The sequence below is a fragment of the Eucyclogobius newberryi genome, unplaced genomic scaffold (genome assembly GCF_026437365.1).
Source record: "Eucyclogobius newberryi isolate DKJ021-1_F unplaced genomic scaffold, fEucNew1.0.hap1 SCAF_7, whole genome shotgun sequence".
In the NCBI taxonomy this organism is placed as follows: domain Eukaryota; kingdom Metazoa; phylum Chordata; class Actinopteri; order Gobiiformes; family Gobiidae; genus Eucyclogobius; species Eucyclogobius newberryi.
Window position 1 is genome coordinate 37,270,884 of NW_027316389.1, and position 13,760 is coordinate 37,284,643.

General features: G+C 46.0%; 1 protein-coding gene across 1 annotated transcript in view; it reads right to left on the reverse strand.

Annotated features, from left to right (window-relative positions):
- The window catches only part of sntb2 (syntrophin, beta 2), a 58,798-nt gene that overhangs the window by 30,413 nt on the left and 14,625 nt on the right, over positions 1–13,760 (reverse strand). Inside the window, exon 2 of the mRNA XM_072435810.1 lies at positions 201–381. Within this exon, the coding sequence (XP_072291911.1) occupies positions 201–381 (181 nt within the window). The remainder of the gene's footprint in view (positions 1–200; positions 382–13,760) is intronic.

The following is a 13,760-nucleotide window of genomic DNA, read 5'->3' on the forward strand; positions in this document are numbered from 1 at the left end:
GACCCACCACCTCCCCACCCCCAAATTGAGCAATGTGCAAACAATTTGATCAGGATTAGGTTTAAATTGAGTCACAAAGCCCGACTTGCTGCATATTAGTCTCTGTGTTGGGTAGGCTTGTCTGGCTCAGAAACCGGATGTTGATGCACAGTATGTGTGTATTGTGTGAGTGTGTGCTGACAGTTGAGCAGAGGACACACCGGTTCTCCAGGTCAGGCATGGTCAGGTTCCTGCTGATGAAACACATTTTGAGGCTGATGACCTTGGTGTCACGGTCTCTGGAGCTGTGTGATGGCGACTCGTCAGTGCGGCCGGCCCAGGGAAGCTCTGCAACCAGCGGCGGCTTCTTGAAGAGTGGAGAGACCTCACGGATGTACTTGACTGGGCACAAACATAGTTTAGTTAGTTAACCAGTCTCACTTTCTCGGTTTACATTACTGTCCCACATGAAAACAAAATGCCATGACACTGGGAGTTAAAGTCTAAAATCTGATACATTTCACGTAGAAATGCATCTCAATTATGGATCAAATTTACTTTACTTTACTTACTTACTTTAAACAAACATTTCATTTTCAAAATCTCAAGACCCTGAGAAATAATATTGAAAGACAGCTGGCTCAGTAGCATCACCTCAAACAAATCAAATTACATGGCTGCAATGGGAGTTCTGACCAGAAAAAAATTCAACACAGAAAAATAAAATTTTAAAAATAGGTTATTTCAAGACAAATTATATTATAACTCCACCCTAAACTAGGGATGTCCCGATCAGTTTTGTTTGGCCCCAATCCGATTCAAAGTCATCTGATTGAGTATCTGCCGATACCGAGTCCCGATCCGATACTTTTGTAGCACATTAAAAAAATGCACAAATGCAACATAAACAGGTTGTCTCCAGTTTTTAGTTTATTTTTAACACTTTAACAGTGCACCTTTTTTAACACTTTAACAGTGCTTGAATAAGAAATAGTGCAAAATTTGAATTAAAAAAAATAGCAGCTCAACTTAAAATACCCAGCAGCATGTAAACAAATAAGCAAAGTGCGTATTAAAATAAAGTGAAACACGAAAGGCTCAGATGAAGGATTTTCTCTTGTATAGCCATCCATCCATCCATCCATCTTCTGCCGCTTTATCCGGGGCCGGGTCGCGGGGGCAGCAGTCTGAGCAGGGACTCCCAGACTTCCTTCTCCCCAGACACTTCCTCTAACTCCTCCGGGGGGATCCCGAGGCGTTCCCAGGCCAGCCGAGAGACATAGTCTCTCCAGCGTGTCCTGGGTCTTCCCCGGGGCCTCTTCCCGGTGGGACATGCCTGAAACACCTCCCGAGGGAGGCGCCCAGGAGGCATCCGAAACAGATGCCCGAGCCACCTCAGCTGGCTCCTCTCGACGTGGAGGAGCAGCGGCTCTACTCCGAGCTCCCCCCGGCGGAGGAAACTCATTTCGACCGCTTGTATCCGCGATCTTGTTCTTTCGGTCACTACCCAAAGCTCATGACCATAGGTGAGGGTAGGAACGTAGACCGACCGGTAAATAGAGAGCTTTGCCTTTCGGCTCAGCTCCCTCTTTACCACAACGGTCCGATGCAGCGACTGCATCACTGCAGCCGCTGCACCGATCCGCCTGTCGATCTCACGCTCCATCCTTCCCTCACTCGTGAACAAGACCCCGAGATACTTGAACTCATCCACTTGGGGCAAGGATACCCCACCCACCTGGAGAGGGCAAGCCACCTTTTTCCGGTCGAGAACCATGGCCTCGGATTTGGAGGTGCTGATTCTCATCCCAGCCGCTTCACACTCGGCTGCAAACCGTCCCAGTGCATGTTGCAGGTCCGGGTTTGATGGAGCCATCAGGACAACATCGTCTGCAAACAGCAGAGATGAGATCCTGTGGTCCCCAAACCGGACACCCTCCGACCCCTGACTGCGCCTAGAAATTCTGTCCATAAAAATTATGAACAGAACCGGTGACAAAGGGCAGCCCTGGCGGAGTCCAACATGCACTGGGAACAGGTCTGACTTACTGCCGGCAATGCGAACACAGCTCCTGCTCCGGTCATACAGGGACCGGACAGCCCTGAGCAAAGGGGCCCGGACCCCGTACTCCCGGAGCACCCCCAAAGGACACCCCGAGGGACACGGTCGAAAGCCTTCTCCAGATCCACAAAGCACATGTGGACTGGTTGGGCAAACTCCCATGAGCCCTCGAGCACCCGATGGAGGGTATAGAGCTGGTCCAGTGTTCCACGACCGGGACGAAAACCACTCTGCTCCTCCTGAATCCGAGGTTCGACTATCGGTCGGATTCTCCTCTCCAGTACCTTGGAATAGACCTTACCCGGGAGGCTGAGGAGTGTGATCCCTCTGTAGTTGGAACACACCCTCCGGCCCCCCTTCTTGAACAGAGTGACCACCACCCCGGTCTGCCAGTCCAGAGGCACGGTCCCCGAACGCCACGCGATGTTGCAGAGACGTGTCAACCAAGACAGTCCTACAACATCCAGATACTTTAGGTACTCAGGGCGGATCTCATCCACCCCCGGAGCCCTGCCACCGAGGAGTTTGCGAACAACCTCAGTGACTTCAGCTTGGGTGATGGATGAGCCAGCCACCGAGTCCCCGGTCTCCACTTCCTCTTCGGAAGACGTGACTGAGGGATTAAGGAGATCCTCAAAGTATTCCTTCCACCGTCCGACGACATCCCCAGTTGAGGTCAGCAGGCCTCCACCCGCACCGTAAACGGTGTTGGTGAGACACTGCTTCCCCCTCCTGAGGCGCCGGACGGTTTGCCAGAATTTCTTTGGTGCCGACCGATAGTCCTCCTCCATGGCCTCCCCGAACTCCTCCCAGGCCCGGGTTTTTGCCTCTGCGACAGCACGAGCCGCGGCTCGCTTGGCCTGCCGATACCCGTCGATGACCTCCGGAGACCTACAAGCCAGAGTGGCCTGATAGGCCTCCTTCTTCAGTCTGACGGCATCCCTTACTTCCGGTGTCCACCACCGGGTTCGGGGGTTGCCGCCACGACAGGCACCGGAGACCTTGCGACCACAACTCCGAGCAGCCGCATCAACAATGGAGGCGGAGAACATGGTCCACTCGGACTCAATGTCCCCAACCTCCCCCGGGACATGGAAGAAGCTCTCCCGGAGGTGCGAGTTGAATACCCTACTGACAGAGGGCTCCACTAGACGTTCCCAACAGACCCTCACAATGCGCTTGGGTCTGCCAAGTCTGTCCGGCTTCCTCCTCCGCCAGCGGATCCAACTCACCACCAGGTGGTGATCGGTTGACAACTCTGCCCCTCTCTTCACCCGAGTGTCCAAGACACGCGGCCGGAGGTCTGATGACACGACAACAAAGTCGATCATTGACCTCCGGCCTAGGGTGTCCTGGTGCCATGTGCACTGATGGACACCCTTGTGCTTGAACATGGTGTTCGTTATGGACAATCCGTGGCTAGCACAGAAGTCCAATAACTGAACCTCGCTCGGGTTCAGATCGGGGAAGCCGTTTTTCCCGATCACCCCTCTCCAGGTGTCACTGTCATTGCCCACGTGGGCGTTGAAGTTCCCCAGTAGAACAACGGAGTCCCCGGTCGGTGCACTGTCCAGTACCCCTCCCAAGGACTCCAAGAAGGCCGGGTACTCTGCACTGCTGTTCGGCCCGTAGGCCGCCACAACAGTGAGAGACCTGTCCCCCACCTGAAGGCGGAGGGACGCGACCCTCTCGTTCACCGGGGTAAACTCCAACACGTGGCGGCTGAGCTGAGGGGCTATCAGCAAGCCCACACCAGCCCGCCGCCTCTCCCCGCGGGCAACACCAGAGAAGTGGAGCGTCCAGCCCCTCTCGAGGAGATGGGTTCCAGAGCCCAAACTGTGCGTGGAGGTGAGGCCGACTATATCTAGTCGGTATCGCTCAACCTCCCGCACAAGCTCAGGCTCTTTCCCCCCCAGCGAGGTGACATTCCATGTCCCCAGAGTTAGTCTCTGTGTCTGGAGATCTGGTCGCCGAGGCCCCTGCCGTCGACTGCCGCCCAGATCTCTCTGCACCGGCCCCTTATGGATCCTCCTGCGGGTGGTGGGCCCACGGGAGGGCGGCCCCACGTCGCTCTTTCGGGCTGTGCCCGGCCGGGCCCCGTGGGGTAAGATCCGGCCACCAGGCGCTCGCCATGGAGCACCCATCCCAGGCCTGGCTCCAGGATGGGGCCCCGGTGACGCCGATCCGGGCGACGTAAACGGCCTTGTTCGTGTCGTCGTCATAAGAGGCTTCTGAACCGATCTTTGTCTGACCCGTCACCTAGGACCTGTTTGCCTTGGGAGACCCTACCAGGGGCATGAAGCCCCCGACAACATAGCTCCAGGGATCATTCGGGCACTCAAACCCCTCCACCACGTTAAGGTGTCGGTTCAAGGAGAGGCCTCTCTTGTATAGCAGTGCTGCTAAACAATCTGTTAATTTTTTCAAAGTTGTATAGCACTTGATAAGTCGCATAGCAAAACACGAAAATGACAATCAATATTTTCCATTGACGTAACAAGATTATTATTATTTTTTTTCAAACTTAACAAATTAACTTTTAAACACAACATCTGTACAGGTCTTAGTTTTTGAGTTTGTGGTTACTTTCAGGGGGCAAGATAAATAAAGATTTAGATCTGTAGTGGTCAGGACTGTCAGAAAATACACAGTTCCCATAAAAACAGTTGCTCCTTAATTAGTAATAAGCAACATACTGATGGGATAAGAAAAATACAAAGAGTGATTTAGAATGCAGAGAAAACACTTTATTTACATCTTAAAATAGCAGTGAAGGTATAGAGAGATGTACCATAATATGTGACTGACCGTGGATAAACCAGTTACAAGTCTCACTCGTGCACATCTGATAATATTAGAGTAAGTTGTGGTCATTTGAATGTATCTCAAAACCTTTCACTGAGAAAAAGGGGCTCAAATTTTTTCTCCTGAGTGAGCCCAGAGTCACAGGGGGGCTCATTTGCATCTCATTGAAATAAGCCCTCCCCCTGTCACACTGACAGCACCTTCCCCTACAGCTGTGTTGTTATTGATGTAGTGTTATTTTCATTAGGACTTGAACTGGACTTGAATCAGAATTAGAAGTTAATATATTAAAATGGAAACACTTGGATTACAAAAGGCCCTGAATAGCATCAAAGAATCAGAATCAGAATAGGGTTTATTGCCATTTGCCGATAAACAGAATTCACAGGTGATTCAGTACATAATAAAAATGTATTAATCCAAGAATGTGAAAGTTATTTTCACGTTAGCAAATCACATCTCTAGCATCCAGAAGTCGGAGTTGAATTTAAATATTTACTTTTGATTCAGCATCGGGGGGATTAGCCAACTTTTGATTTCATGAAAACTAAACAACACTAAACCGCAAAGCACCATAAAACACACACACAAAGCACGACCCGCACAACCCACGGGTCAAGAAATACTACATAATTATATGATTTGTACAGAACAACGCCAAAAAATAACCCGATAACATGGTGATAGCAAAGTTTAGCTTTCAACTTAGCCCCACGGCCCGGAGCTAAAAGCCGGTTTAGCCATGAAAATTAACGCAAAGCACCATAAAATACACAGAAAGCATGCATGCAGACATTATACCATGCCAAAACAGCTAGTTTAAAGAGACTAAGTGATGTTAATTATTCAGCGAGTAGTCACATTAAGCCCGTATTTATTATGCAGAGTGCACTGAAGCAGCGTGTTAGCTTAGCATTGCTCCGTCTCTGCTCAGGTGCCCGAGGCAAAAGTGAACAGGCTAAAGTGACATCACGAGACCACCTTAAAACACAGCGTTAAAGCAATACTTTAGAGTACCGTATTTTGCGCACGAAAAGGCGCACCGGATTATTAAGCGCACCATCAGCTATCTGTGTACCATGTGTACTGGTCCATACATAAAGCGCACCGGACGATAAAGCGCATAAGATAAACAAAACAGACGGATAAGTCAGAGTCAGTTGAGCTTTATTAAACGCGTTCAACTCTTTCAGATCAACATTGTTCAACATCAAAACACACTCTGCTATCGCTAACAGACACGTTAGCATATCCAAATCAATTCTCAGTCAAGATCACTTGTAAATACATAAAATACAAACACAGAACACACTCTGCTACCGCTAAAAGACACGCTAGCGAACTCCCAGCCTCGTTCAGTTGCAACACGTAAAATACAACACAGTCTGATATCTCTAAAAGACACGTTAGCATATTCACAACAACTCCCAGCCTCGTTCAGTTGCAACAAGTAAAATACATCACAATACATGACCAGACGTCCCGATTTACCTGGGACAGCCCCGATTGTTTACGTCCCGTGTCCCGGTTTAATGTCAGCTGGGGCGCATAATGGTAAAAGCAGCCAAAGCGCCGATAGTGCTCCGTGCTAAAATCTCTTTGGTCATGTGATCCCGCATCTCGGACCCACGCGGCAGTTCAGTGATAATTCTGGCCTTTTGATCCCAGAGTTGACTGATCATTTAGCCCGTAAGCGCATTTCTAATAATATAAGAGGTCTCTTGGCAGCAGCCATCTTGGGCCATCTTGGGGTCCTTCATTTACCGGTAGGTGTCTGCGTTGTGCCTGACTGAAAATGTTGTTTACGTTTTGACAAAGTGCCGCGTGTGCCGCGTGCAGGTAGACTACTGTTCCCAGAATGCTTTGCAAACATGTTGTTGGGACTTCCGGTTCCGGAGTACTGTAAATATAGTCACGCATCGGCGTCTCGTGTCCCAAATCTTCTTTATACACCATGTACCACACAAAATATCTTCACGGTCAGTAAGCACAACCAGAAATAAACCATATATTAAGCGCACCGGACTATTAAGCGCACGGACGGCTTTTGAGGACGTTAAAGACTTTTACGTGCGCTTTATAGTGCGGAAAATACGGTAAAAGTACCTCAGTTCCGTTGCAATGCAGTCCAGGGAATCGTAAGCTCTGAAGACAGTCTGGAGTAATGAATAATGTCTCTGAGGAGACGTGTAGCTGCTGCTGAATCAGTAACCATGTGGTTCGCAGCTGATTGGTGGAAAAATATCAACAATGCGCTGGCTAGAATAAGGTGACGCCCCCCAGGAGCGCTGGAAAAAGACCTGAAAACTACCCATTTTTAACAGCTTAATGTATACGTTTAAGACAACCAATAGTGTTATCTGAAGCACACAGGGGCTCCTTCATAACTTCAACTAGCACATTCTGCAAAAAAACGAAAATCACACATTTTTAAAAAAAAAAAATCTTATTTTCGCTTTATCTCCGTTTGGCTTTTACGGTGCTCCGTCACATATAATGATTGGATAATATGTAAATTATTGTGTAATATCAGACTAGCCCCTAGTGGTGATATCGTTAATGACACACTGAACTTCCAAACTAATTGTGAAACATTGATTACACAGTTTGGTAGATAATTCCACAGACACAGTAAATACATTAGAAATATAATGTATAATGTATATACATATGCTCGAAATGCTACAAATGTACCATAAATCACAATAATATCTGCTCTTGACCATGTCTTCATTCATCATCATCTGAATCAGAGTCAGATTCGATAATCAGATTCTCTTTCACTTTCTGATTTCCATCGAAGGGGCAGCAGTCTAAGCAGGGACTTCCAGACATCCTTCTCCCCAGACACGTCATCCATCTCCTCCGGGGGGGATCCCGAGGCGTTCCCAGGCCAGCCGAGAGACATAGTCCCTCCAGCGTGTCCTGGGTCTTCCCCGGGGCCTCTTCCCGGTGGGACATTCCCGAAACACCTCCCCAGGGAGGCGCCCAGGAGGAGCAACAGCTCTACTCCAAGCTCCTCCCGTGTGACTGAGCTCCTCACTCTATCTCTAAGGGAGCGCCCAGTCACCCGGCGGAGGAAACACATTTCGACCGCTTGTATCCGCGATCTTGTCCTTTCGTTCATTACCCAAAGCTTATGACCATAGGTGAGGGCAAGAACGTAGATTGACCGGTAAATCGTCAACACAGCATCCTACATTGTGTTGTGTTGTTGTTGACGATCGATTGACGAGTGATCATTGCTTTTTAGGCGCTTTGGTTATACAATTGAACATTAATTTTTGTATCGCAAAAGCCGTGATACAACAGTTTTTTTTGACAAATGCATCGCATTTGAGAGAAATTGGGTCACATTTTGCAATGCGATACCGCTTATTCTGAGCCCTGAACAGTGTCATAAAGTAATTGTCGGTGTAATCCCTCATTCGTCCAGGCGTGTTCCATAGTAGAAAAAGCTTCAGTTGTAGTCATCTGGACTCAGTTTGAAAAATTAGACGTTTCGACTCTCATCCAAGAGTCATTGTCAATAAAAGAATTTAGATTGAGAACTCCGATATTAATACTGTTCTGTGGTAAGACCCGCCCATTGGGAGGAGCCTTCCTGAAGTAGAAAGAGTTGTTTGTTTCAACAGAAACTCCCCCCTTGTATCTACCGAGCTAGCCTATTCAGAATTTTAATGGCCTATTAGAATCCTCTTTGTCTTTGTGAGACCCTGGCTCAACCACCCTGAGTACCTGATTAGCATCTGAATGTCCTGGTCCTGGTCCTCTACCTTTCCAGGGGTTCAGTATTCCATTATAGATACCAGGAAGATTGAATCTTAGTCCTCCATTTCTGTTTAAAGAAGGTCTTTCTTTTTTAACAAAAATAGCTTCCTTGACTCCTCTTTCAAACCATCTTTTCTCCCTGCTTAAAACAGTGAGGTGAAGGTTTTAAGTTTTAAGATTCAATCTTCCTGGTATCTATAATGGAATACTGAACCCCTGGAAAGGTAGAGGACCAGGACCAGGACATTTAGATGCTAATCAGGTACTCAGGGTGGTTGAGCCAGGGTCTCACAAAGACAAAGAGGATTCTAATAGGCCATTAAAATTCTGAATAGGCTAGCTCGGTGGGGGGAGTTTCTGTTGAAACAAACAACTCTTTCTACTTCAGGAAGGCTCCTCCCAATGGGCGGGTCTTACCACAGAACAGTATTAATATCGGAGTTCTCGATCTAAATTCTTTTATTGACAATGACTCTTGGATGAGAGTCGAAACGTCTAATTTTTCAAACTGAGTCCAGATAACTACAACTGAAGCTTTCATAAAGTAATTGTATTAATTATGGACCGTTTCACTGGTGCTAATGAATTGAGCTACATTTTATGCATTTTGCCTAGAGTAAGCCCTGCCCTTGTTCACATTGCCTTTTTTGTAGCAATATTTGCCTATAATCAGTGATGTGCGGTGAGGTTCAGGGCTAGTGAGGCAAGTCAGATTTACAAACGCGAATGAACCCAAAAGAGCTCCTTAACCCTTCGGGGTCCGGAGCTTTTTTGGCCGTTTTTGGGTACCTTCAATTTTGCCCTGATATACTACATAAAGAAATGTTTACCAGATCAATGTTGGGTATCCTTTTTTCAGCACAATCACACCTATATGATCTGTCAGTTAGTTTTTCAATTTGACATACTATTTCAACATACTGGACCTTAACACACACACTGAAAACACAAAGTCCGTCTAGAAAAATTATGTTTTTTTCATTGTAAAACCCTCAAACATCAGCTCAAAAAGGTTCAAACTGAACAACAAGGTGCAAATATGAACATATAAAAGTATTCTTGTGATATATACAAGCAATAAACCACTATTTACAATAAAAAGTAGGTAAATCCACAGCCGTTTTTCTATTTGTGCTACAACAGTTTCTGTCCAAAATGTCCAAAATGACACAGAGAGCCACACCACAGGCCTTGCACTTCCATGGAGTGATGCTCAGAAGGAACTCTAAACCAGGTCTGACCTGGGTCTAAACCAGGTCCAACCCAGGTCTAAACCAGGACTAAACCAGGACTAAACCAGGACTAAACCAGGACTAAACCAGGACTAAACCAGGTCCAAATCAGGTCTAAACCAGGTCTAAACCAGGACTGAACCAGGTCTGAATCAGGTCTAAACCAGAACTAAACCAGGACTAAACCAGGACTAAAGCAGGTCTAAACCAGGTCTAAACTTGATCAACATGAAGTGTGTGCCTCATTTTGCTTCACAACAACTATTCTACTGACAATAAAATACTTGAAATACTAAAACTCTCCAAAACTATTCAAAAACAGCATGATTCCTCTCTTTCGTTCCTCTTTGACTATTTGTCATGTGACTAATGTTTACATACTCGTGTGCATCCTGAACATCCGGGTTAGCACAAGCTAACGTTTTTTTCAGTTCCTTTTTATCACAAAAGACGACAAAGTTATTATAATAAATGCAACGCGCGCAGAAAAGAGCGCATATTTTTCCGCACATTTTGAATGGAATTGAAATGATCATAACTTCGGTTTTATCCGGTGGATTTACACAAAACAATTACTCAGACGTAAGCGTCAGGTCTCAGCTTCCGCATGACGTCGACGGCAACCGTCTACGTCACTCAGTTTTCATGCTGCGCCGTCCTAAAGTCGATCACGTTTCAAAACGCACCGGTGCGGGCGTCGACCCCGAAGGGTTAAACAGGTCGTTCTGGACCAAAAAGAGGAGAAGCTGTGCAGGACACTTGCATTCATTCTTCACCGTTTGTGTGCTATACAGTCCGACTAGATCCGCCCTTAGTCTCACAAAGTCAGAAAATCTTGCATATTTTGACAGGCTCCTCCGTCTCCATCTTCTCACTCCCTCTTGTCTGTTCTTCTGATTCTAGCCCAACGATCTGCTATAATATACAACTTATACATTACCGTATTTTCCGCACTATAAGGCGCACGTAAAAGTCTTTAACGTCCTCAAAAGCCGGCCGTGCGCGCTTAATAGTCCGGTGCGCTTAATATATGGTTTATTTCTGGTTGCGCTTACTGACCGCGTACCATTTTGTGTTGTACACGGTGTATAAAGAAGATTTGGGACACGAGACGTCGATGCACGTCTTGATTTACAGTACTCCGGAACCGGAAGTCCCAACAACATGGATGCAAAGCATTCTGGGAACAGTAGTCTACCTACACACGGCGCACGTGGCGCTTTGTCAAAATGTAAAAAACATTTTCAGGCACAACGCAGACACCTACCGGTAAATAAAGGACCCCAAGAAACTTGGCCCAATATAGCTCCTGCCAAGAGATCATTGGATCTGTTATATTATCGCAAGAAATGCGCTTACGGGCTAAATTATCAGTCAACTGTGGTCAGAGGCCAGAACTGTCTTTTAGCGATATCAGACCGTGTTGTATTTTACCTGTTGCAACTCAACGAGGCTGGGAGTTGTTGTGAATATGCTTACGTATCTTTTAGCGGTAGCAGAGTGTGTTCTGTGTTTGTATTTTACATGTTTACAAGTGATCTTGACTGAGAATTGATTTGGATATGCTAATGTGTCTGTTAGCGGTAGCAGAGTGTGTTTTGATGTTGAACAATGTTAATCTGAACGAGTCAGTTGAGCTTTATTAAACACGTTCAACTCAGACTCATCGATCTGTTTTGTTTATCTTATGCGCTTTATCGTCCGGTGCGCTTTATGTATGGCCCAGTACACATGGTACACAAATAGCTGATGGTCCGCTTAATAATCCGGTGCGCCTTTTCGTGCGCAAAATACGGTACATAGAAATCTAATTACATCAACTTATTATACCGGTTACATATATCCTTTTTCATTCTAGACCATCTCAAACCTTCAATAGGTCGCGGAATTCGCGCTGGAAAAGACGTAAACACCGCCATGCATCGTTGTCAATAACGGCCATAACTGAACACCCGAAGTCTCGCAATTCGTCGCAACTGCTTGCGAGATTTGGATTAAACAGCTGCCTTGACCGGTTGACCCAGACTGTCAACTAACTTCTGTTAAAAACAGTGAATAAACCAGATAAGTTGAGTTTATTTCAATCTGCAGTTAAACCTTGTGTTTGATAATAGTAATTGTTCAAGTGTCTTAAACTTAATTTAGCCATGGTGCTTGTGTTATGCTGTTATAACATTATGCAAATATAGCATGGGTTTAGGTCCGGACTAATTAGGTCCGGCCCTGAACCTAAACCTCTGGATTTGAATCCAGACCTGAACCTGAACATGGGTTTATGTATGCATCCCTAGTTTAAATGGAAAAGTACATTTAGCATAATATATATGTATTTAAAGTGTTGAGGGCACACAAATCACTGGGATTGGTTGCATCAGCCTGTCACTGACCAGAGATATAGAACAAGACTTCAAGCCAAAATATAATAGCAGAGCCCCCGCTCTGGCCCCATCTTTCCCCCAAATATGGCCCAGATGCCTGTGGTTTTGGATCCTCCTGCTCCACAGCTCTTCGAAGGGGCTTCCTCCAGAACCCGGTTTTAAAGATGCTTAGAACATATTCCGCTTAAGTGTTTAAATACACGTTTTTAAAAAAGGTGCACTATGCAGTGTTTCTGGTGGAAGGTACACCACCAGCTTGTCTCTGTAAAGATGTTGGGCACAGACACAACTGAGGAATGTAAAAATCTATGGTATGATATTCTCAAGAAATTAATCTGACAGTACAAAGTTAATTGTGATATTGTGGAAGGCAAGTTTACAACAAAGCAGAAACAGTGTGCATGACTTTTAATATTAATCAGCAAGACGATCTACAGCACGAGAAACACTGGAAGGAGGCACGTTGTGCTGTCCCAGAAAGACTTTGTCCGCTAAAGGGCGCATGTTTTTCCGCACCTTGCTTTTTGTAGAGGAAGTGAGGCAGCAGCCATGTTTTTCTGTGTCACCAACATGGATCTATTATAATATCTGGATAGGGTATGGCTAGCCGCAGCATTTCCCCACCACCCCCGGTGGCCACTCCATTGGTACTGCAGCAAAAGAAATTGTGCGTATTTGGCAGATGAAAAATCCGTAATTTTTTAAATCAAATGTTAGATCATACATTCCATGCACTTAATCAGAATTATTTCCATTGTCAGTGAAAAAGTTATCAAACTATATTTATGGTTTCATATTTTATTTGCGATAAACCACAAAACACTGAATAACAACACTAAAATATAGAGCCATGACAATAAATAGATTTTGGTAAATACATATACAAAATGTAGTTTAGTTTTAGCACTATGTATATGATAAATAATAATAAATTGATGTATAAAAACAAACAAAGGTGGTATGGACGATTTTTTCGGCAATTTTTTTATCATATTTCCTCGTGGCGTGGATAAATCATTTGTCCTGCCACGTATCAATCATAAAACGCACCTACCGCTCGAGCACCTGCAGCCTCGTGCGGTTCGTGCCCACGTTTCCGCGTGCCTAAGCGCATGGATCTATCATAATATAGTTCCCTCAGTGTACGGGGCGGCAAAATGAAGACGGAGAAAGACAGTTCGAGCTGACTCAGAAGTGGACAGAAATCTACGGGAGACGAGAGATGCGATGCGCTCCGTTGCGCTAATAAACAAACGCACGTGTGTGTTGTATCAGTCCGCACGGGGGAGTGCGCATGCGCACTCCCCCGTGCGTTCTCAAATCGCCGAAAAATCGTCCATACCGCCTTTAATGAGCAAATGTTCTGATGTATTTTAAAAGTAAAGAAGCAGCACACAAGCATTAGACCATGAGCTGAACTTTAAGGTAAAGGTCATATTCTAATAGATCCATGAGTGAAAACGGCTTGATTTTATGATGACGCAGTGGCAGCTGCTCTCTGCTCGCCTCGTGCTCTGTTCTCTCTCCTCACCT